Source organism: Choloepus didactylus, chromosome 18, assembly GCF_015220235.1.
Source record: "Choloepus didactylus isolate mChoDid1 chromosome 18, mChoDid1.pri, whole genome shotgun sequence".
NCBI classification, from domain to species: Eukaryota; Metazoa; Chordata; class Mammalia; order Pilosa; family Megalonychidae; genus Choloepus; species Choloepus didactylus.
In genome coordinates this window covers 74,941,028-74,964,398 of record NC_051324.1, presented here as the reverse complement: position 1 = coordinate 74,964,398, position 23,371 = coordinate 74,941,028, and the positions used below count along the sequence as shown (strand labels likewise).

At 57.3% G+C, this 23,371-nt stretch overlaps 1 protein-coding gene across 4 annotated transcripts in view; it reads left to right on the top strand.

Annotated features, from left to right (window-relative positions):
* The window catches only part of SLC38A10 (solute carrier family 38 member 10), a 42,297-nt gene that overhangs the window by 4,799 nt on the left and 14,127 nt on the right, over window positions 1-23,371 (top strand). For all 4 annotated transcript variants that reach the window (XM_037810374.1, XM_037810372.1, XM_037810373.1 and 1 more), the window contains exons 3-10: window positions 2,570-2,615; window positions 3,476-3,569; window positions 5,037-5,180; window positions 7,019-7,143; window positions 10,025-10,127; window positions 10,381-10,563; window positions 13,395-13,506; window positions 14,478-14,584. In XM_037810374.1, coding sequence (XP_037666302.1) covers window positions 2,570-2,615; window positions 3,476-3,569; window positions 5,037-5,180; window positions 7,019-7,143; window positions 10,025-10,127; window positions 10,381-10,563; window positions 13,395-13,506; window positions 14,478-14,584 — 914 coding nt within the window. The remainder of the gene's footprint in view (window positions 1-2,569; window positions 2,616-3,475; window positions 3,570-5,036; window positions 5,181-7,018; window positions 7,144-10,024; window positions 10,128-10,380; window positions 10,564-13,394; window positions 13,507-14,477; window positions 14,585-23,371) is intronic.

Sequence of the window (23,371 nt, the reverse complement as noted above, 5' to 3'; positions counted from 1 at the left end):
ATTTTTAAAAACTCACCTGTAACCCACTTGACTTTTCTAAATCCCATTTTCAGAAGGAAGAAGAATGATGTACGAGCACCTTTGGATGTGTCAGTCCCCTCCCGCCCTGGCCCATCCTGAGCTCTGACCTTGCCCACGCCTGGGCCGCAGCCGCCTCTCCCAGCAGTGGGGCATTAGGCCCTTGTGGGGCCTCTGCATCCCCAGTTGTGCACAGTGACGCTGCGTCTGGGAGCAGTCGTGGTCCCCACCCCGGGACTGCCTCGGGGGTCTGTGGCCCCTGGTGAGGGTATGCCCAGTCCTCCTGGCCTGCATGGGCTTGCAGGGGCTTGGCCCAGAGCTGTTTCCTCCCTTCTTGTCCCCTGGGAGCTGCGACTGTCACACACAGAATCTCGGTGTGGGGAAAGCACCAGTGGAACAAAATCTTGCGCCCAGGGCCTTCACCCTTGCCACTCATTGCCACTTCCACCGATCGTCATCGGGCTTCGCACTCTGAGCTGTGTGCAGGGGTGCAGCAGTGGCGAGTTGGATGTCATGGAGCTGTCCTGTCCCCTCTCCCTGAATGTGCCCCCCCATCACCAGCAGCCCTTTTCCGGGTGTACACCCCTGCTGGCCCCGCCCTGCTGCTGCTCAATGTCGGCACGCTGAGCAACTTCATGTGGCAAAGTGCAGGGGGTGGCCGAGGCCCGAGGCAGGAGACACTAATGTGTTGCCCTGGGCCGCCTCCCCGGGAGGGAGACTGAGTTGCCGCCCGGCACTGTGCCTGCCCAGAGCACCCAGAGCTGGGCCAAGCTCACCCGGACCTGGGGCGTGTGCATGTGCTCGGTGGAGACGGGAACCCAGAGCTCCAGCCGTTCGTCCCCGAAACTGGGCAGGGCACTAAGGGCCTTTGGAGTTGACCTAGGCTTTGAGGTTCCTGAGGGCTTAATATTGGAAATGGCACATGCGTGTGTGTGCGGGTGAGTGGGTGGGTGGGGCCCCAGGTGAAGAAAGGGGAGAGGACCCCCCACCCCCAAAGGGCAGCATCGGGCAGGGCGGCCCTTGAGGGTTTATTCTGGAACCAGTTTACTCTTCCTGTGTGAAGGAAGTCCCGCCTCCCTATTCAGTCCTCTGATGCCCTGGAGGACCTCATGTTCTCTCTCTCTCCTGGATGCAGGTGGGGTTCTAGAACTTTCTTGGGTGGGGCACTCTAAGTGTATGCAGTATGCTGCAGGATCTCATCTTCCTTTTGGAGAAGGAAAAGGAACGGCTCTCTGTTGCAGCCTGGCACCTCTGCTGCATTTGGGGCGGTGGGTTTGGTGCCATGTCCGAGCAGTCGCTGCTTGGTGGCCGTCACCATGAGGCTGGGGTCGGAGGGCTTCGTCCTGGGGACAGGACAGCCTCGGGCTCTGTGCGTGGCATGCCCTGCTCACGGGACTTGTGGATTCTTAGTTTGTGGAGTCCACGCAGACCTCAATCGACATTCCGTGGAGCCGTCTGCTTCTGGATCTGGGTTGCCGTGTGGTGCCAGAAGGCTTTAGGAACGGATCTGGGGGGTCATGTGTCTTGGGGACACGCAGCCTTTTCCGGGAAAAGCCCGGGTGGTCCTGGGGGGGCAGAAGCCTCCGCACAGGCGGGGTTTTCTCCTTTTTAGCCAGTTTCGGATGCCAAACTCCCTTGTTTTTGGCAGCACTGGGCCCTTCCTAAGTGATTTAAAAATAACAAGAACTGTTTTTTGGACTCATTCACACCAAACTGGCCTGTTTGTTTCCTGCTTTTGGAATCTTCTCTGAGGGCCTCTGGCCCTCTGTGTGAAGGAAGGAAGAGCAGGCAGGAAGCTGGGCTGCGACCGTGGCCAGAGCTGCTGGTCCCTGTTATTGGCCATCCTGTCACACGCGCCCCTTTCTGGTTTCTCCTTAGAGCAGGACTTCCCCCTCCCCTCGTCCGGCTGCACCCTGTGGGGAAATGTTGGGGTTACCGGATCATGGTTAAGGTCGGCGCGGGAGTGGCTTGACTGAGCCAGGAAGACTGCAAGCCGCCCTCGGTGCCTGGGGCACAGCTGCAGGGCCACGGGGTGGGGCGGTGTGACCGAGCGGAACTCCCTCCCACGCGCCGCTGCGACGCGGTCTCTTGGTCATCTTCTGTATGTCGTGACCACAGAGCGAAAATGAAAGCCCTCAAGTCAAGTCCCTTCGGAGCCTCCTGGGCCTCTCCTGGCTTTGCCCGACCCACCTTGGTGCCCAGTTGTGCTGGGCAGGGCCGGTCAGCGGAGGGGTGTTTGCATGGCTCGGGGCCTGTGCCTCCTCTGCTGCCGTGTGTGGGAAGCTGCGGCTTGGCGGCGACTCTTCTTTTTGAAATGAGGTGAAGAAACTGCCTTGCATCTTTCCCTTGCTTCGCTCTTGTCTTGGGTGCTATTTGTGGATGGAAGAGCCGAAAAAGCCATGGGGGCCAAAATTTAAAAATATCCCCCAAGCCCATGGCAGTCTAGACCAGTGGATTTTTGTCAACTTGCCCTTCACAACTTTCACCAGTGAGTTGTAAGTTTCTGACTGATGTGCTTCTCACACATCACTTCTCTCTCCTTCTGTGCCAGCATTCCATGCCTACGGAAAAGCGGGGAAGATGCTGGTGGAGACCAGGTAGGTGGTGCAGTGCTGCTCGAGACGATTCTCTCCGTTCCTGCCCTCGGCCTGGGCCAAGCAGCGGCTTGAGGATGGGACCAGATGGGCAATCATCTCCCACATGGGTGGGTTTAGAACTTACAGTAGGTTTCCAAAGTGTCACTAAAGAGTTGGGAGCCCAATTTATCATACCCTTAAAATGGTTAGCGTCGAGGTTGAAAGCCTTAAGTCGTACTAAGAAAAACATAAAAATGGAAAACCTGTGGAACATGCAAAATTGCTCTCTCCCAGTTGTAGTTCCTCTCTCTCTGATCCTTAAACTGTGCAGCTCCTCAAAACCCTGCTGCATAAAAGTGGCATTAAATCGAAAAGGTCATATTTTGTTCCTTTGGAGTAAAATTTTATGAGATTAAAGAATTGCTGGAAAATTGCACTTTTAGCTTTCTAAATTAGGGAATTGTAAACAATAAAAACCTTTTTCGGAAGCAATTGATAGTTCTTTTGACTTGTCTAACGTGGCAGTACATTCTCATAGCACCTGAAAGAGCTATTAGAACCTCCTGCAGAGAAGAAAATATAATATCATGTAAAGAAGCTTAGTGTTATTCAGTATTCATTCCGCGTAAAGCAGTGAACTCCGCAAAACATCCAGCAGTCCTGAAGACTGTGGAAGGCTCTGAATCGCATCTTTGATTCAGTCCGAGCTCTGAAGGGGCACGTGGTGGCGGGGGGTGGCGACGGGCTCGACGGTCACCGCCCCTCCCAGGTGTGTCCCTGCGGTCTGAGCCCAAGTTTCCCAGGGGCATGCGGCTGGGGTTGGGCAGGACAGTGGGCTCCTTTTCCAAAGCCGCTTAGAACCCTGACCTCTGTCTCCACAGCATGATCGGGCTCATGCTGGGGACCTGCATCGCCTTCTACGTCGTGATCGGTGACCTGGGCTCCAACTTCTTCACGCGGTTGTTTGGGTTTCAGGTGAGGATAGTTTCCCAGCATCCTCAGCCGCCAGCTGGTGGTTGTGCAGGTGGCGGCTGCACGTGGCGCCTCATCCATCTGCGTCTGGGGGTCCTCAGGGCAGCTCATCCTGTGGGGAGCAGCTGACCAGATGCAGTCGGAGGTTCGGGAGGTTGATTGCGGGCAGCTCTGTGAACGATGATGGGGAGAGGGAGTGGGAGTTGGCAGAGACCTCAGGCCCCGTGCAGGGCTGAGGCCTGGGAGAGGAGGGGTGCGAGGAGCCCCCCAGCCTGGTGCGGCCCCGGCTTCCAGCGGGTGGGGGTGGCCGCTGTGTGTGCCCACCCTGCTGGCCCTTGCTCCCTCCCTCGGGCCGGCGTGGTGGTGATCGAAGACACCATGTCGGGGTCCCTCGGGGGCGGCACCTGTTTGTGTGTGTGGGGACATCCATGGCGCCTCGGGCCTGCCGCCCCTGGCCACGCCTGGGACTCCTTCCTTCTGCCCTCCCTGCTGTGAGCGGGCTGAGAGGCTGGGGACTCCGTGCTGCCTGTGGGGGGTGAGCATCGGGCACCGAAGGCTCCTGCTCCGCGAGCTGGCCCCTTGGCGCTTTGGACACTAACAGTGGAGGAGCTGATGGAGAAGAGGCCATGGCTGGCGAGTCGCAGGGCAGCTCTTCTCTTCATGTGTGGAAGGTGCCGGATTTGCAGTTCAAAAGACAGATGCTGACGAGTGTCCTGGGAAAGGGGCCTCTGATCATAAATCCTGAGAGGGTCCTCCTTCCCCGACCTCGTTTCCTGTGTTTTACTGTGAAACAGAAGCCTTCCGTCCCTTCCCTGCACCTGCTGGCGTGGGCCCTGCAGCCAGATTCCTCCTGCGGTTCCTTGTGAGGTGTGGGGGACGTGCCGGCGGCCCCTGCCCGGCTGAGCTTCCAGGCAGCCTACCCTGAGAGAGCAGGACGTCGGGTCCATAGCAGAACTGGCCCCAGGCAGGGCTCGGGTCTGCGCTGGGTGCCCTGAGAGGTGCAAGGCCTGTGTCCCCCCGTGGGGGCAGCGAGGGCATGGGGGGTCTCGGAAGGGCCTCGGCAGGACTCTTGAGCTGCCTCCTGCTCAGAGCCGAGGCCGCCTCCCACGAGGCCAGCATTGGGTTCACACTGGGGGCATCAGAGGTGCCTCCTGATGGGCTTGGGTCTCCCGCCTTCCCGCCCCATGCCAGGCGCTCTGCTTGCAGGGTGTCCTCGGCAGGCCACTGGGGAGCAGCGCACCAGCCCTGCCCGTGTCCTGCCCTCTCCTGGTGCGGGGGCGGCCAGCCTTGGCTCTGGGCAGACCCTACTGATGTCAGAATGGGCAGCGCACTGGAGAGCTGCCTCCGGCCGGCCTGGCCAGGGCCAGGGAGGCCCTGCACTCGCGTTCGCCTTCGGCTCTGGGCTGCAGCGCCCTGACCTGGAGCACAGGGGCTGCTGGCACCCAGCTGCCCTCCCACCCCCGCTTGCAGATGACCGGGCCGCTGCGCGTGCTCCTGCTCTTCTCTGTCTCCTTGTGCATCGTGCTGCCGCTCAGCCTGCAGCGGAACGTGATGGCCTCCGTGCAGTCCTTCAGCGCCATGGCCCTCCTCTTCTACGCGCTCTTCATGTTCGTGGTGAGTGCTGGGCACTGCCCGGGGGCTCGGCCCTGGCGCCACCTCTCCCGAGGACCGTGGTGTCCACCCGTTTGAAAAGATGGCAAACGATGTCAGAGCCACCAGACTGTGGCTCAAAGGTTGTCGTCCTCCTGTGCTGGGTGCGGGCACAGCTGCCGTGGGCTTGGCTGCATGAGCTGCAGGAGAAGATTCTGCTGCCAGGTTCCTGCCATCATGGTTCCGGGAGGCAGGAACATCAGCTCGACTTGTTTTACAGGAAGGAGTCACGCGTGGGGTTTGTGAGCATAGCCACTGGGCTGGCTTTTTGTCCCAAGGGACAGGTTCCTGTTTTTCTAGTGAACACTCATTGTGGGAGAGGCTCAGTGTAAAGGGTGGGGTTAGAGCACAGACCCTTATTTCTTACCGAGGGCAAGGCCCTGAGTTGGGCCAGGACAGCCCTTGTTAGATGCTGGTGGACAGACCCCACACAGTCGCTCTCCCCTGTGGGCGCAGGGCACCCTGGGCTCTCTGGGCCCCTCCTGGTGTGAGCCGCAGGGTCCTGCCCTGTCCCTGGTAAGGACACAGTCCTCCCTGCGTGTGTGGAACCTGCCCAGCTCTTGAAACGGGTGTCTGTAGAGCAGCCTGCAGGTTGTCAGCTGGCGTCTGAGGCAGATGTCTCGAAGGTGCCTGCCTTCCAGCGTCCCTCGGTGCACCCTGGGAGGCCAGCCTTGCCGCCCACCTGGCTGTGTGCTTGCTGAGCTCTTTCAGAGCTGCCTCTGGTGCCTCAAGACCTGGGAGACTATTCTGGTTTGCTGATGCTGCTGTTAAGCAAAGTACCAGAAATGGATTGGCTTTTATAAAGGGGGTTTATTTAGTTACAAAGTTACAGTCTTAAGGCCATAAAGTGTCCAAGGTAACACATCAGCAATTGGGTACCTTCACTGGAGGATGGCCAGTGGCATCCGGAAAATTTCTGTTAGCTGGGAAGGCACGTGGCTGGCGTCTGCTCTAGAGTTCTGGTTTCAAAATGGCTTTCTCCCAGGACGTTCCTCTCTAGGCTGCAGCTCCTCAAAAATGTCACTCTCAGTTGCTCTTGGGGTGTTTGTCCTCTCTTAGCTTCTCTGGAGCAAGAGTCTGCTTTCAAAGGCTGTTTCAAAAATGTCTCTCATCTGCATATCCTCTGTCAGCTCCTGTGCATTCTTCAAAGTGTCCCTCTTGGCTGTAGCAAGCTCACTCCTTCTGTCTGAGCTTATATAGCGTCCCAGTGAACAAGTCAAGGCCCTCGCTGAATGGACAGGGCCACACCTCCATGGAAACCATCCAATTAGAGTTATCACCCACAGTTGGGTGGGTCACATCTCCATGGAAACACCCAATCAAAGAATTGCAATCTAATCAACACTAGTTCGTCTGCCTACACAAGATTGCATCAAAGATAATGGCATTTTAGGGGACAGAATACATTCAAACTGGCACAGAGACCCTGCTCCCTGGGGGGCCTTCCTCCATCTCCCCTCAGGATAGTGGGGCTGGGGCTGGTGCGTGGGGCCTGCTCCTGTCTGTGTCAAGCACAGACAGCTGCTGGGACACGTCTAGAAAGTGTCTGGCTGACAAGTGTGCCTTGTGGCAGCCCCCAGCCGGGGGTGAGTGCTCCTGGGCAGAGTGGCAGGGGCGTGGGAGGGTGCAAGCCCCCAGCTCCCCACATGCTGCACCAGGCCATGCTCCGCAGAGAACAGAGACTGGCAGCGGGAGGGACGGAGCTCCTGGCTCCCCTGGCGCCGGCAACGTCGGCATGTCATGAGGGGGTGAGCCGAGCCTTGGTGCTTCTGCCTTAACGTCTTCGCCCTTCTTGCCCACAGATCCTGCTCTCCTCACTCAAGCACGGCCTTTTCGGCGGGCAGTGGCTGGAGCGGGTCAGCTACGTCCGCTGGGAGGGCATCTTCCGCTGCATTCCGATCTTCGGCATGTCCTTTGCGTGTCAGTCGTAAGTATCTCTCACTGACTGAGTGGTGGCGTCAGGCATCCTGGGAAGCGGAACCAGCTGTCTCTCTCTTGTCTTTCTTTCTTCCTTTTTTAAAGTGCGATTTAGTTGAGATATATTTACATTCTCTCTTTTCTTTAGCTGCATGTTACCAGCCACCGAAGGGTGGTGTCATGTCCAATGGTGACTTGTCCCCCAAGATGAGGGAGAAGGTTGTATCTTAGTTGGGAGACAAGTTGGCTCTGTTCGTGAGGCACGTGGCTGAGGCTCGTGGGCGAGGGGCTGGTTTGCCGGGCTCCCCATGAGAGGAAGACTGTGGGGGCTTCGGTGGCAGCCCGGAGCCGTCTGATCTGGCAGGGCCATAGTGTTTTGCCAGAGTTTAGCTGCTCGTCTGAGAACACTTAGAAGGAAATCACACAAACACTGACATCAGCCTGCTGCTGGGTGCTTTTGGAGGCCGTGTGTGTCTGTGTGTGTGCATGCACGTGCGGGCGTGCTTTCCCTCTGGCACGTGGAGCCCTGCGAACGCAGAGCAGGACATTTCCGTAATCCCGTCAGCGTTAGCATCTCCACTAAAAGGACAGGAGCAGCAGTTCCTGCTCGGTCGGAACGGCAGGCGGCTCCTCCGAGAGGCGTAGATCCAGGGTGGACAGAAAAAGGCCCATGGGCATGGCAGCTGGCAGCGCCGCTCCCCCCGCCGTTTTAGTGAGCGTGTGCGGTGCCAAACGTAGACAAACGTGGCGGATAGAACTTGTTCGCTCTGCTGTGTTTACACCCACACGCAGGCTCCAAACCACTGCTCCCCACTTCCTGCCTCTCCTGGCAGCTCCATCCCCACCAGACATGCCTGGCTGCTGGCATCCCCATTATCCCGGCAGCAGCGGCCACGTGCTTTCTCCCCTCGCCCAGTTGCCACTTGTCCTTTTTGTCTGCATGTCTGCTTTGTAATGAAAATAACCCCCCACTTGGGCTTTCCTTGGCGGTGGCCCTGTCGTGACCAGTGCATGGTTGTTGGGGTTGGTTCCGGAAGGGCCCCCACAGAGGGGCGTCCAGGCCCGGAGGTATGTCCCAGGCTCCCCCCGCTTGGAAGAGTACCACCTGCTGGCTCCGAGGAGGGTGCACCCCACTTGGCTGACCTCCCGGTCCTTTCCGAGCATTCACGTTGCCAGTCGCAGGGGCAGGGAGCTGCTTCCTGTGAGGCACTGGCAGCGTGGCCATGGCCGGGGGCAGCCACTCAGCCCCGAGGGGATGGCCAGCCGGGCCCCGCATCTCCAGTCCTCTGTGACGGGAGGAATGTGAGGGATGTGCTGAGGGGCTCCCCAGGCTCAGATGGGAAGGTGCTGTTGGGGCGCTGAGCGAAGCTCTGGGGCACGTGTCTTCCTCCTGCTGGTTTCAGAGGTGGCTGCTCTGGCCAGAAACGAGCTCCCTGCAGGGGCCGTGGGGTTTGTGGGGTTTGTGGCTCGGCCATCTTTTCTCTCCTGGGCTCGGTCAGGATGCCTGGGGTCTGGGCCGGGATTGCAGAGCAGCATGAGACCCGATGCCATTCTACCCCTTCCTGGGGACACAGCCCCTGGCACAGGCTCCTAAATTGGGGGTGTTGGGGGGTAGGGCTGATCTGTGTGTCATCTGATCTGGCTGCCGACCCCCCACACCAGGGCTTCTTGGTATGGGCTCGGCTCCAGCTGGAGGACACGGTCTTCTCCGGAACGGTGGGTCCTGGGCCCTCAGCGACTGCTCAGGCTGCTTCTCGGGGTCCTGGGCCGCCTCCCTGGGGTGGACCTGGCACGTGGCTGCCTCATTTCCTTGCAGACGAGGCGAGGAAGGAGCTGCTTCCTGGGTGGGTCGCCGAGGCTCAGGCCGGGGGTGAGGGGCTGCCCGCTGCCATTCCCTGGGACCTCACCGTTTTGTTGGCTTGCTTTTTAAATGAAGTTAGGGTGTCTTCTTTCTTTTTTCTTGCACTTTTCAGAGACAATTTTGGGATTTGGTCATGTTGATTCTTAGGTGTGTGCCTGTTTATGGCCTGATATTCTGCATCGTGATGCGCCCCTCCCCAGCGCTACGGACCGCACCACGGTCCTGACCGCTGGCCTCGGGCACCTTTTGGCCTTGTCTGTGCTCCCCGCTGGCAGCGGCCACGGTGGCCAAGGGCATGCTGGGAAGGACTGCCCACAGCCACTTCCTCTTCAGAAGGTTGTCCTTCAACCCCACACGGAACACTATCCGCCATTTGCTCCTCCATTCTCTCAGGTCCCCTCTCACCTGAGCCCCCAAAGCACAGCACCCCCTCCCTGGCTGCCCCCGTGCCCTGCCCTCCCTTCGCATGCATGCCCAGGGCCCCACGTGTGTCTTCAGCAAAGCCACGGTTTTCCTGTGTGCAAAGAGCATCATGTTCCCTAAGGAGCTGGTGATTTCCGGCTCCGAGCTCCGGCCATTGCTCCCTCCTTCCACAGAAGCAGGAGGCCCGTGACTAGGTGACTGGGGGGTCTGCCTGCCCTGGCCTCCGTCCATCTGAGGCCTGGGACCCCCCGAATGTGCTCTGCTCGGTGCTGAGATGGGCAGGCCCTTCGAGCCAGGGGCTGTGTGTTTAGCTCCACGTTTCTTGGAAGGCAAGGCTCTGAGCTGCTTCTGCTCCCCTGCAGCCCTATGCACCCCATGGAGGGCGTCACCTGCACTCCCCACAGCTGCCGCTTTTCTGTTCCGGGGAACAAATGGCCTCTCATCTTGTAGCAGTTGTCAGCACTTCTGCAGGGTCCCAAGGGGAGGGGGTTTTGGTGGAATTTGTACAGTGTTGAGGGTTGCAGGAAGGATGGATGCTGCAGAAGAGCTCCTGAGAGGCAGCATGTCCCATTCGGACTTGCTGTGAGGGTCACGCGTGTCCCCGCAGCCAGGTCCTGCCCACCTACGACAGCCTGGACGAGCCGTCGGTGAAGGCCATGAGCTCCATCTTCGCCTCCTCCCTCCACGTGGTCACTGCCTTCTACATCACGGTAGGTGCCCTGTGCCCTCTCCCCGGAGGGCCGTGTCAGCACGGGAGGCGTGGGGACCCCATGTGGAGCTTCTCTCCCCAGGGCCCTGCATGCTCTGTGTGTCTGGCCGTTCCGATCCTTCCTGCTTTCTGACCGCAGTGCCTGGAAGGGGTGGCTGTCCTGCACAGGTGCAGTGCCTGCGGGCAGCCCTGTCCATCAGCCCATCTGCTCCGCGGCAGACGCCAGCCAGGGCCCCGTCTCGTCCTGCATCCAGGTGGGGTTCTTCGGTTACGTCAGCTTCACCGAGGCCATTGCCGGCAATGTGCTGGTGCACTTCCCCTCCAACCTGGTGACAGAGGTGATCCGCGTGGGCTTCCTGATGTCAGTGGCCGTCGGCTTCCCCATGATGATCCTGCCGTGCAGACAGGCCTTGAGCACGCTGCTTTTTGAGCAGCAGGTAAGGCTGCCACGGCCTGGAGGGCGCCCTTTTTGCTCCAGAGGTATTTTCCTGAGTTCAATTACTTAATCTCCTTTGGCGTTTGCTGGTTCTTCTTCATTTTCCTGAGAAGTGGTAGATGGAGTTTTTCCTAGTACAAAAGAGCTCCAATTAAAAAGAAATCTTCTAATAGGAATATTTTTTCCCTTAACTTTGGAAAGGAGAGCTGGTAGTGAACAAATGATTGATTCAACAGGGTGCTTTGGGGGCCGTGGCCCAGGTCCACACGCTTGGGCTCCGTCTCTGTTGTCTTCCCAGCAGTGAGACCATTGTCACCAAATCGAAGAAATAGCAGGACTCAGGGGCTTGCTTCAGAGTGGCCCCCAGGGCTGGGTGCAGAGAAGCTGGAGTGGCCCTCCGGACTGATGGGCGTGAGGTGACGATGGCTGGGGTGGGGAGGAGGTACGGGCGTTTCATGTACTGTTGTCTTGGCTTTCGTGTGACCTTGAAGTTTTTAGTAATGGAACCGAAGGGTTCTGAATATAAGGGGCTGAGCTGCGTCTGCCGTGTCAGAGGATGGGGCGTGGCCTTGCGACGGGGGTAAAGAGGCTTCCCTGGTTCTCCAGTTGTTGCCAAGTAGCAGCCAAAGCACCCTAGTACCTTGTGCCCGGGAAGGTGGGCAGCCGGGCCTCTGTTCTGTCTGAGGGCGCCACCCAGCCGGGCTCCCCTGGGAGCTGATGAAACCAACCCACCTTGTGAGTTGCACGGAGTGGTGGCTGCTTTTCCCGTGGCCGGTGTCTGGTTGTCCCTGTGTGGTGTTTGAGTCTCCTTGGATACCTTAGGACTATTGGATGCAAATGGCAGAAGGTCTGTGTGAACTGCTTCTACCACGGGGGTTCAGGGTGCAGCCTGGGGAGGGTGGGACGTCCGGGCCGCTGGGGCAGCAGGCTGGCTCGCTCACTCTCCCTGCGGCGTGGCCACGGCACCGGCAGTGCAGGACTGCCTCCCCTCACACGTGCTCGTGCCACACATGCCCCCCAGCAGCTGCCCAGTGCCTGGGTCACCAGAGAGGAGAAGGCGGGGCCAACTCGGGTGGCCGTGGGGCCGGTGGTCGCCGGGCTTGGCCCACCCTGTGACCGGCTGACCTTCTCTACCATTGTGTGCAATCATGTGCTTTGTACCTGAGAAGCCTTTATGTGTTTTTTCTGTTCATCACAATTTAATCTTTTTGAAAATTAAGAATCAGCAGCAGCATTAAAGGAAATGCCCAATCAGGAAAGAAAACTCACCTATAGGACGTCTTCCTGCACAGGTGTGCTTGGTTTTGCTCTGTCCTCAGAGCTGCCCGGAGCTCACTGGGCTGCTCTTCTCTGTCTGCTACCATGTCCGAAGCGTCTCATCTCACCTCCCTGTGCCGCACGCTGCGTCTCTCCTCTTACTCTTCCCCCTCTCAGTGGCTGTGCCGGGGCTCTGGGCCTGCCTTCCTGTGGCTAATGCTGCCGTGGCCGTCTTTATGCATGTGGGGTGTCTTGTCCTTCTGCTTCTGCTCTCAGAGCATCTCTTAGGTAATTTCCAGTTCTGAGATTCCTTGGTTAAAGGGTTTGTAGACCTGACGTCTGTCCTCACTAGACCAGATTAAAATTATCCTCAGGGTGAGCAGAAATTCTGGCTCCAGCCTCCTTCAGTCTGTCCTAAGAAAGCTGCCTGTGTAAAAGTCTGTTCTGAAAATGGGGTGTTCTGGAAGGTTCTGCCGTTTTCACCGAGCCCTGACAGCATTGTAGGTGCCTGACTTGTCTTGAGCTGTTTAGCTCTCACTGCTACTCGAGGAGAGGGACTGCTGCTATTTCCATGTCCCTGTGGAGGGCCCCAGAGGTTACGGAGCGTGCGCGAGGGCACAGCTGGGGCTGGCGAGTGGCCCCGCGTACACACACTGAGCTGCCCTGGGAGCTCCTGGGTGTGTGAAGCCCGAGGCCGCCTGCCTGTGGCTCTGCTACTTCCTTGAGAGTGCACGTTCCTTGTGTCTCTCCGTGTAGAGGAATGACAGAAACTGTTGCTGCTTCCTGGAGGTAAAACCAGGGTCCTTTTGCTTTAGTTCTGTGGTACCTCATCTTTCTTCCCTTTTCTTCTTCCTGGACTTTGAAGTTGATTAACTGCTAGTCACGCATCTGTTGGAGGCAGTGATAACACAGCCTCACCCAGACACCCGCAGCCAAGTGTGTGTGTGTGTGATTCAGCCTTGCCCCGACACCCGCAGCTGAGCGTGTGTGTGTATGTGTGTGGCTCAGCCTCGCCCTGACACCTGCAGCTGAGTGTGTGTGTGGCTCAGCCTTGCTCTGACACCCGCAGCCGAGCGTGTGTGCGTATGTGTGTGGCTCAGCCTCGCCCTGACACCTGCAGCTGAGTGTGTGTGTGTGTGGCTCAGCCTTGCTCTGACACCCGCAGTCAAGCTGCTTCCTGAGGCCAGACTGAGAACTGCTGGCTTCCTCAGACCACGTGGCACCTGTCAGCTTCTCCCGTGGCGTGGGTGGCTCTAAAAGCAGACAAGAAAATGGAACGACTTGCTGTTAACATTTCACAACGAAGTTGTAAAATTTACGTTCCATCCGTGGTGTGGAAAGCAGCCCCTGCCTCTGTGCCGTTTGCAGGGTCACGTTAAAGGCGCACAACCAGATCTGATTGTGCCAGTGACACCTCCCTGATCGTCCTGTGGAGCCGGCAGGTGGACTCGCCCCTCCCGCCCCAATGCAGGACTGTCCAGTGGGCTCAGCAGGGCCCTGCACAGTGCTGCTTTGTGGGAGCACGTTAGAAGGAACTAGTCATTTCCCAACCCGTTTTTATTTTCTTTCATGCAGCAGAAAGACGGGACCTTTGCCGCTGGGGGGTACATGCCCCCACTCCGGTTTAAGGCGCTCACCCTCTCAATTGTGTTCGGAACCATGGTTGGCGGGATCATGATCCCCAACGGTAAGGCTCAGCACCGCCTCCCGCCGGCTGCTCCTCTCCCCTGCTTCTCTGCTCTTGCTTTGACACGTCAGGACCCCTGGGCCTCGCACCCCTGCCTCGTGTTTCAGCATTCAGCCAGGGACCCCAGAGCCTCACCCTGTCGTTACCCTCGGGTCTCCTAAAATAGTCGGTGGAGACTCCAGGTGAGTTTTCCCTTTGGCCCACAGAGAAGGGCAGGGAATAAAATCCAGCTGCTCGGTGGAAGCCCACACACGCAGGCCCAGCATGTAGTTAACGGTTGTGATGCAAGTCTGTACTGGTAACTCCTCATTTTGTTGATACGTTACCAAGGGAAAAGTGGGAGGCCCGAAGCAAGATTTGTTTTGTCAAACATACCTGGTCCCTGGCAGACAGCACAAAGCTCACTGTCATCAGATACTGAGAGGACGAGACATGTGCCCTCTTCAGAGAACGAGCCAGAGATCCCCTTCCATACCCTGCCCCTCTCGCCCCTGGCTTTTACACGTGTGGCAAACGTCCTGCCGGAGCATTTACCGAGTGACAGGCAGGAGAGTGACGTGTGGCCACGCTGAGGATCTGGCCCCTGGCGTGGGCAGGAAACGCCCATCCCACTCTCAGGATGATGAGTCTGAGCAACAGACGCCCCTGGTGAAGGAGGGCGGCTGGGCGCTGAGCCTGCTGTGTGCGGGACGCTGAGAAGACACTGCTCCTACCCCCTCGCTTAGACCCCAGGGCACCCAGGAGGGGTGCTGCCCCCTCCCGACAAGGCAGGACTCGCCCAGGACCCCACAGCTGCTGCGCTGGCCCCAGGGCTCTCATGGTGGCTGCTTGCCCAGAACCGGAGGCCAAGTGCCGCACCCCTGTGGGTCCCTGTGGACGTGGAGGTACCTCTCCAGCCGCCACTGGTGCCTGATGGTCGGACCCCCAAGTCCTTGAGGTGCCTCCACATCAGCCACCCCTCTTGCCCCTAGTGGAGACCGTCCTCGGCCTCACGGGCGCAACCACAGGCAGCCTCATCTGCTTCATCTGCCCGGCCTTGATCTACAGGAAGACCCACAGAAGCACCCTCGCCTCCCAGGTGAGTGCCAGGCGGGTGGGGCGGGAGGGAGCAGCTCCTTTGCCCGGGCCTCAGGTCGCGAGGATCGGGCTGAGCTCATGTGCGCTGGGGCCTCCGTGTTGCACCTGCTGAGCTGAGTGTCGCATTCTCAGAGCTTCCCCCCAGACGTGTGTCCATTTGTGAGTGGACGGTGCGTGTCCATGCTCCTGACGTCATGTCTCCCACCCCTCCGGGTGCGTCCCTGGAGAGACGTCTGCATGCACAAGGGGAGCGTGTCCATGTGTGCGTGCTTGCACTTTTTAAAAAATTAAATGGTAGCACAGCTTCCTGCTTCTTTTGCTTCAACCCCTTACATTTTGTCCCACATTGTACCTGCAGAGCTGCCTTGTTATTTTCATCTGCTTTAGAGGGTTTCCCTGAAGGAATATGCCATAACTCGAGTCCCCGATGGCGTTGCACCTCTGATCTCTGGCTGTGACGGACACAGCTAGAGCGAGTACCTGTGTGTCTGAGAATGTATCTGCAGGAAAGGAAGGTGCTGGAAGTGGAATCCCCGTGGAGGCATCTGCCCCAGACTTCCCGAGCTCAGCCGGCTGTCTCTTCCACTGCCACGCGCCTGTCAGGCGACTGGGCTGAGGGGAGAGGCGCTCCGGCCTCCTGGGATGACCCGAGCATCTTGCCAGGGGTCTGAAAGCCACTTGCATTGCAGTTTCTGGGACTGGCCATGTCTTCACTCATTTTGTTACGCGGCTTGGGTGCTTTTTCTTGTTGATGCATTGTAGCAGTTTCCAAAGTGTCTGGCATACACGTAAGCAGGGGAGCACGTGATTCCGACCAGCACAGCTTACGGCACTTTTTACAAAGGGCATCCCCGCCGCCTCCCAGGGCTCCCCCACCCGTCCCACCCCCGGTTACTGCTCTGCCGCCTTCTGACTCCTCAGAGACATTTTGCCTGTCCTTCAAGTTTATGAAAACAGGTGCCACAGTGTGTTCTCATCACGCACGGCTTCTGGCACTTTGTTCCTTCTCACTGCTGTAGGCTCTTCCGGGTCGTGAATTTACCGCTTATCCCTTCTTCTGGGGCCGAGCAGCTGTCTCCGACGTGGAGCTGTCCGGGGCCCTGCTTGGAACCTTCCTTTTGTAGGTCACTCGCCGGGAGAGGGTGCTGGGCCAGGAGGGCGTGGATGCTCAGCGCCAGCGGCCCTTCCCAGCCATGCACCGCCCGGTCCCTCCGGCACTGCGAGAGAGCCCCGGGTGCTCATCATGCGCTCATCCCTCGTGGCCACCGCAGCCTGTCTGACCAACCTTGTGGGGCCTGCGGTTGGCTGGGATGGACGCTCGCACACTCGCACATCTTTCCTACGCAGACTAGCTGTGTGCGTGGCTTGTGTGTTGAAAGCCTTTCGAGTCTTTGGCCTATTCTTCCTTTTAGGTTGTCTGTCTTCTTCATATTGTCTTGTGGGAGTTTCTAATCGATCCTAGATACTAGCTCTTTTTCAGAAATATGTATTGCAAATCTTTTCTTTCACTTTTGGCTGCATTTTTGCTTCCTTTTGATGAATAGAAGTTCTTAATTTTAATGCAGCCCAGTGCTGCAATCTTTCTAAGAGATTTTTACCTACCCCCAGGTCATGAAGATAATCTCCTGTGTTATACTCCAGAAGCTCTTTTATTGTGCCTTTCCCTCTCTGGCCTTCTGGTTGGTCCAGTGCCGTCCTTTCCCCGTGGCATTGCAGTGGCACCGTGCTTGCAGGCCATCTAGCCAGTGTGTGGGTGCATCTGTTGGGCCTGTCTCCCCTTGGGCCACTCTGTTCTGCCTTAATTGCTGTAGCTTTATGATGAGTCCCAGTGTCAGCTAGCAAAAGTCCTCCAGCTTTCTTCTTCAAGACAGTCTTTCCCATCACTGGCCCCTTGCATTTCCAACTAAAATTCACCTTGGCTCGTCAACTTCCTCCAAATAGCATGTTGGGGTTTTGATTGGGATCCATCACCTCTGTAGATCCGATTCGGAAGAACTGACGTTATCCTGTTCACAACATTTCCTCATTTCCATTGTGATTTCTTCTTTGACCATGGATTCTCGAGAAGTGTGTTGCTTGATTTTCAAACATTTGGGCATTTCCTAGTAATCTCTTTTGTTTATTTGAATTTTAATTCCATTGTATTGGAGAATACACACTGAAGAATTTCAGTACTTTGCAATTCTTTGAGACTTGTTTTGGGTCCGGTGTTTGGTCTGTTTTGACAAAGGCCCAGTGGGCTCTGGTCTGCAGGACCTGTATGCGCTGGTTAGGTTAAAGTTGCTACCACGATTTTGATTTTTTGCAGTTCAGCAGCTATGGGAAAGTTCTGGTAACACTTATATTATGTGCTTGTAGATTTGCTTATTTCTCCTTTCAGTTCTGTCCATTTTTGTTGCTTGTTTTGAAGCTATGTTTGGATTTTTGCTGCTTATTTTGAAGCGATGTTGTTCGGAGCATGCAGGTTTAGGACTGGTGTAGCTTCCTGTCGCTTCAACCCTTTATGGAAATGCTTCTTGCCTTCGTGTCTTCCTTGTCTGATAACAGTGTGGCTAACCCAGCTCTCTCTTGGGTTAGTAGTTTTACAGTATAGTTTATTCATCCTTTTTCTTGAGATCTGTCTATGCTCTTATATTTAAGATGTGCCTCTTGTAAGTAGCATATGGCTGGAATCTGTTCTTTTTCTTGCCATTTTCTGGATAAATTAAGTGTTTTTAATATTTATTCATTTTCCCGCCATTATCTTGTTGGTTATCTATTCTTTTCTGTTCTTTTAGTGGTTCCATGCAGTATCATGACATGAGTCCTTGACTCATTGGAGGCCACCTTATATTAGTTTTTTTTCCTTATCATCTCCCAGACAAGACAACTTACTATTAGTCCCAACAGTCAGTACTTACATTTATCAGGCCACATCTGTCCTTCATGGCCCTTGGTTTTCCATTTGGTCTTGTCTCCTGGTGTGTTTGGTGGTTTGTGGACGTTGTGCAGGAAACATCGTTGCTCCTCTGGGTAATGTCATCTTCCACCCCGAGGGGAGTGTGTGGGCCGGGCTCCCAACTCCAGCCGAAGCAGGTCAGCTTCCAGTTTGCCCTTACCCCAGGCCTAGCCCTCCCAGGTCCCTGCTGAAGGCCATTGCCATGAGGGTGTGGGAGTCCCTGCCAGCTCTCCCCCACCCCCACTCCCCCTGCAGCTGCGCTCTGCTCAGGTTTCCACACAGCTGGGAGCTGGCACCGCCTCAACGGTGGTGGCAGGGTTTGCCGAACGTGGGGCTCAGTGCCCCAAGGCTGATGGGGAGCAAGCCTTCACTCCTAATTCTTGGTCCCCAGCCCCGGGAGTCTGCACATACCCCAGGCCATGGCCCTGTCCCCCTCTGCTCAGCACCACCAGCTGGTAAGTGCCCTGTGGGGAAAGCAGCCTGACTTCCCGGGCCACAGCGCTTGGCTCGCCCCCGTGCCTCAGCTCTCCAGGATATCTGCTGCGGCTTCTGTCAGGCACCTTCCATGTTTGTGTCCAGCCGCCATTGCTGTTTCAGACAGGAACACAAGTCTGATACCAGCTCTTCCGCTGTAACTGGAGGCTTTAGGGCTACTTATACTGGGGAAATCAGCCCATTCTCTCTCATAGGGCAGATATTCTCCCCATTTGTCAAGTCCCGGTTTTTTAAGTCCATCAGACTTAAAGGGAAGAAAAGTCATAATTAGAAAGATCTTCCCCACTTTAATACTATTTTTAAAAAAGTCTTCCTTCATTTCTTCTAATGTTTTCACAGCTTCATTTTTTCGCTTAAATCTTGGCTCCATCTGTATTTTATTTTGCTGTGAGACACCCAGTGGATAGCCTCATATATTAAATTCTTGAACACGCTCAGGCCTAGTTTGAGGCTTCTGTTTAATTTATTGGTAGGTCTGTCGGTCCTGCCCTCCTGTACTGCTTCAGTTCCCACAGCTTTGTAGTGGCACACACTGCACCGCGAAGTAGCGCTGTGTGACATTTTAATTCTAATTCCTCTTCTCGCCCTTACTGACTTTTCTGGCTTTTCTTGGTTATTTATTTTCTATATGAGTGTTGGAATCAGCTGATCTGATTCTAATGAAATTAAATCTTTTTTCGTCCAGTTGAGATTGCACTGAGGCTGTAGATTAATTTAGGAAGCATTGGTGTCTTCGGAGGGCATCTTCGGAGTCTTCTGTGATGAGTGAGCTCCCCTGTCCAGGAGAGGGCCTGGCGCCAGGTCACCGTCTCTGTGGCTCTGCCTCCGCTCCTGCTGGCCTGGCGTCCCCCTCCTTCTGTCCCTTCCGCCCGGGGCTGAGGCCATGGGCTGCTCCGCGTTGGCACCTCCATATGTCTCCCTGCTCCTCTTGGGCTCCCCATCGGTGACGTCGCCTGCAGTGGACAATAAGGTCACCGCCTCTCGTGCAGCCGTGACTGCTCTTCCGTCCCCTCGTCCGTTGTGCCATCTGCCCCCAGCCATGGTGCTGCGCTGTGAAGGCCGGATGCCGCCTTCCTGACGGTGGGGTGCCGGGACGGGGTCGAGCGACGTTTGCTCTGATGCTGACAGTGGCCTGACGTGTAGGACAGGACGTGCCTCCTCGCACACTTCCATGTGTGTACGGACACAGCATATGTGCACTCGCATTTGGGGGTGTCAGCCTGGCCCATTTTCTCTGCTCCTTAAACCCAGCAAGTGCACGCAGCTTCCTGAGGGCTCGTTGGCCGTGGGGAGAAGGCAGCACGGTCTCCACACAGCATCCTGCTTCCCGCGGGCTCCCGCAGAGACGTCGGGCGGTGTGGCCACGGCATGCGCTCCCTCGTGTGCCGCCGCACCTGCCGCCCACATGCAACAGTTAGGGTTTGAGGTTTGCGCCCTGGGGACGTGGCCGAGGCCTGAGCAGCTCACAGCAGCCCTGGCCCGGGGCCTGCGCTCACCCTCCCCCACGGTATAGAACTTGTTCCTGGCCCAGGGACCCCAAGAAGGGCCCAAACGGGGAGCCCATGTGTGAGGGCGGCTCAGGGCTGTGCCTCTGAAGGTGTGTCTGGGAAGTCACCTCAGAGGGGTCATCGAGAGGCCCGGAAGCCCAGCTGGCCCCTCGCGGGCTAAGGCGAAGCTTTGCCCTGACCATTGGCGAGTCCGCTGGGCTCTGACCCTGGGCCTGGGTGGACACGTGGGCGGCGGTCCGGAGCTGACACGCTGCCATGCCAAAGCCAACAATGGGGCAAGTGGTGGCGAAAAGTCTACATGGCCGTGCCGTCACGGCCTGGGGAGAGGGCGCTTGCCCACCTAAAGGCGGCTCGCGGGCAGGCGTCAGCCGTATTCAGACGGGAAGGGACGTCGGATGTCCTGGGAAGGTGGAGGGCAGCCGTCGTGGAGGATGCGAGTCATTCGGCTCACGTGAGGCCACTCCCTAGAGCAGGACGCTTGGAGGTTCCCAGAGCTGAGCGTGGGCCAGGAAAGCGGACCCCCGTGCTCCTAGGTACATAAATAACTAAACGCACGTCTCTGCCTGCAGAGCTGTGACAGCGACCCGCCAGGCAGGGGGTGTCTGACCACGGCCAGAGAGCAGCATCTGTGCCCTCCAGGGGTCGGGACGACGCCACGCAGATGTCAGTGCAGAGGCCAGCAGCCAACGCAGGGTCAAGGCCCACGCCTGCCCACCTGCCCGGGCTCCCGTGCTGCCAGCTTTTTGGTTTATGATTTATGTGCCAAATTTATACTTGTGTGTCATGGAGACATCCTTGGAAGTTGTCTGGAGACCGCAGATCGCTCCTAAAGGGGCCCCGGCCCTGCCCCGTGCCTCCCTGGGCCTCGGCTGAGACGTGCGGAGCAGACTCACCTTTTCCTCATGGAGGCTTGGGCTGGGCTGGAGTCAGCAGGGGTGATGGCAAGCTGACACCTGGCCGCCAGGTGTGCCTCTAACCCACCTGTGCACTGGTTTCTCATGCACAGAGTTGTACCTGGAAGGTGTAGGCACTGAAGAGTCGGGGCTCCAGAGGTGAGGGTGGGCCCTGCAGCAGCCTCCCCACCCCCCAAGCAGAGGCTGCAGCCACCCTGTGCTCAGTGTGCTTTTTCCTGGGCTCCGTCCCATGCACTCGCCACCGTCTTCCAGGATCAGGGTCTTTGAACTGACGTCCGATTCCCGTTCGCAGACATTCCACAGGTGGCCTTCAGATGCCAGCCTCGTCAGAGGCATGTGGCCCGAACACTGTCCCTCGCGTTGTCCTCGTGGCTGTGGGTGCTGGCGCTGTGCCGTTTCCTTGCAGGAGCCTCAAGCACTCACGTGTGGGGGGGCTTGGGTGCTTGTCCTGGTTCTGGCACCAAAGCAAGATGTGCGTGTGGGCCACCTGGCAGCCGTCACCCCTGGTCCAGATGGACCTGTTGCGCACCATTCCCATGGCACCCCACCAGCTGGGGGCTGCTCGTCTCCCCGCCTGGGGGTTAACAGGCCCACGGTGTTTCTTCAAAGCAAAGCCGTGAGAGCCTGGAGTGGTGCTACCTGGTCGGTTAGGACGGCTCCAGGTGGGCCAGGGGGCGGTGAGGTGCCTCAGAAAGCTGAGTGGGTGCCCCCAAAAAGGGGAGGGGGGCAGCCTCCCAACCCCCGAGGGATTTGTGCAGCACTTGGGCTGAACTCCCTGTAGGGAGGTGTGGGGCCTGCAGGGGCCTGTGGAGTCAGGGTTGGCCCCTGAGCCTGCAGCTTCCTTCTGTGCATGTCCCAGTCACACAACTCGACCCACATCCTCCTCCGTAAGTTGGCCCTGGTTGGCTGCTTTCTCCATGGACACATCTTGTCATGTTCCCGGACTCTGGGGGCGTTAGTTTTCCCAGTACAAAGGGCACGGCGCCCCTTCTTGCTGGGAGAGGCTGCTTCAGTCAGGCTGGAAGGGCAGGATGGGGTGCAGGGAGGTGTGTGGTTTGGGGGCACCCCATCCCTGATCATCTTTCGGGGCACCTTGTGGTCTGACGTCCTCTCTCAGGTAGTTGCTTGCTCCGGTTCGCTAACGCTGCCATCTTGCAAAACGCAGACATGGATTGGCTTTTGTAAAGGGGGTTTTTTGTTTACACACTTACAGTCTTAAGGCCATAAGGTGTACAAGGTAACACGTCAACAGCAGGGTACCTTCTCTGGAGAAAGGCCACTTGCATCCAGAAAACCTCTGTTAGCTGGGAAGGCACGTGGCTGGTGTCTGCTTGCTCCCAGGTTGTGTTTCAAAATGGCTTTCTCCAAAATGTTGCTCTGGGGGCATTTTGTCTTCTCTTAGCTGCAGCTTTCATTCAAAATGTCACTCTCAGTTGCTCTGAGGTCCCTCTGTTTGTGAGCTCTTTTTTTAGGACTCCAGTAAACTAATGAAGACCCACACTGAATGGACGGGGACACGTATCCATGGAAACATTCAATCAAGAGATCACATCCTAATCAAAGGTGTCACTCAGTTGGGTGGGTCACATCTCCATGGAAACACTCAATCAGTAGGTTCCAAGCTAATCTATACTAACATGTCTGCCCCCATAAGATTAAAGCAAAGAATATGGCTTTTTCTGGGGGACATAATATATACAAACCAGCACAGAGAGTTATGTTGATTCCTTTTAAAGTATCCTTTGAAAAGAAGTGGTGAGACTTTCCAGGGTTGGCAACAACTAGAGAAGGTGGGCTTCCACAGGAAGGACTGGTGCTCTCCCGGGGACACGGACCCGGGAGGACCTCTGGGAAGAAAGTCTGCTGGCCCCTGCTGCCCGCCCGGCCCCTCTGGACAGTGCGCCTTGCACACCTGTGGGACACCACATGGCTGCTGGGCCCCTCACAGTGACCCCCAGCCAGCCCACAGAGCAGCAGGTGCCACAGGTCCCCACGGTGGACTTGGGGACACCATCCAGTGTGTGTCCCTCGCTGTCTGAGCGGAATCTGCAGACTCCACACTACGCAGAGCTCAGGGGCGAGAGTTCAACGGCCCCCTCCCCACCCAGTTTCTTGGAAACATCCGGGTGTTCAGCTTCAGCCATGCACCAAGGGATCAGTGAGTGACCTCATTCTTAGCATTCAGAAAAAATTCAGAACGCGGTGGTACCCAGAGGCAACCAAAATAGATTAAAAATTATATAAAAAGGCCTTTTCAATCCCCTGAGGCGGCCACCACTTCCTGGTAGGGGGTGGCAGTCAGGGAAACCCACAGGGGGTCACCCACGGCCCCAAGGCTTGAAGCCAGAACTAGGCGCTATGGCCCGTCCCTGCTCCACCCTTGTCACCCACCCCAAATCCAGGCCCTCGACGGGGACCCACCCTGCAGGAAGCAGCAGTGCCAGCTTCTGGGGCTAACTTTCTTAAACTGCACCCTCAGGGTGGCGGCCCCTGGCTGCATCTCCCACTTCTCCGGGCGACAGCAGAAATGAGCTTGCTGAGAAGTGACCAAAAACACTTACCTCCCCACTTGGACCTCCCGGAACACCAGGGGTAATTACAAGATCTTAGGAAGGGCCCTTGAATGAAAACATGATTCTGCCCGAGTCTCAGCAGCTGGTCAGGGAAGGAAGACAGTTCTGAAATGACAACAGGGGCAGCTGCCTCACCGGAACTGCACGAGCTCTGGGGGTCCCTGCTCCCGCCTGAGACCTCCAGGAGCCTGCCGCAGAATCCCAGTCCCGCCTGGCCCCCCGTGTGAGCAGCCCCTAAAATGCCTCTGACACAAAGGTAAAGGCACTCGGCTGGTTACCGTCACACTTCTAGCTGCCACAGCTGTAGGACGGGTGACAAGAAAGCACTGTACCAGTTTGTATATTTTATGTCCTCCAGGA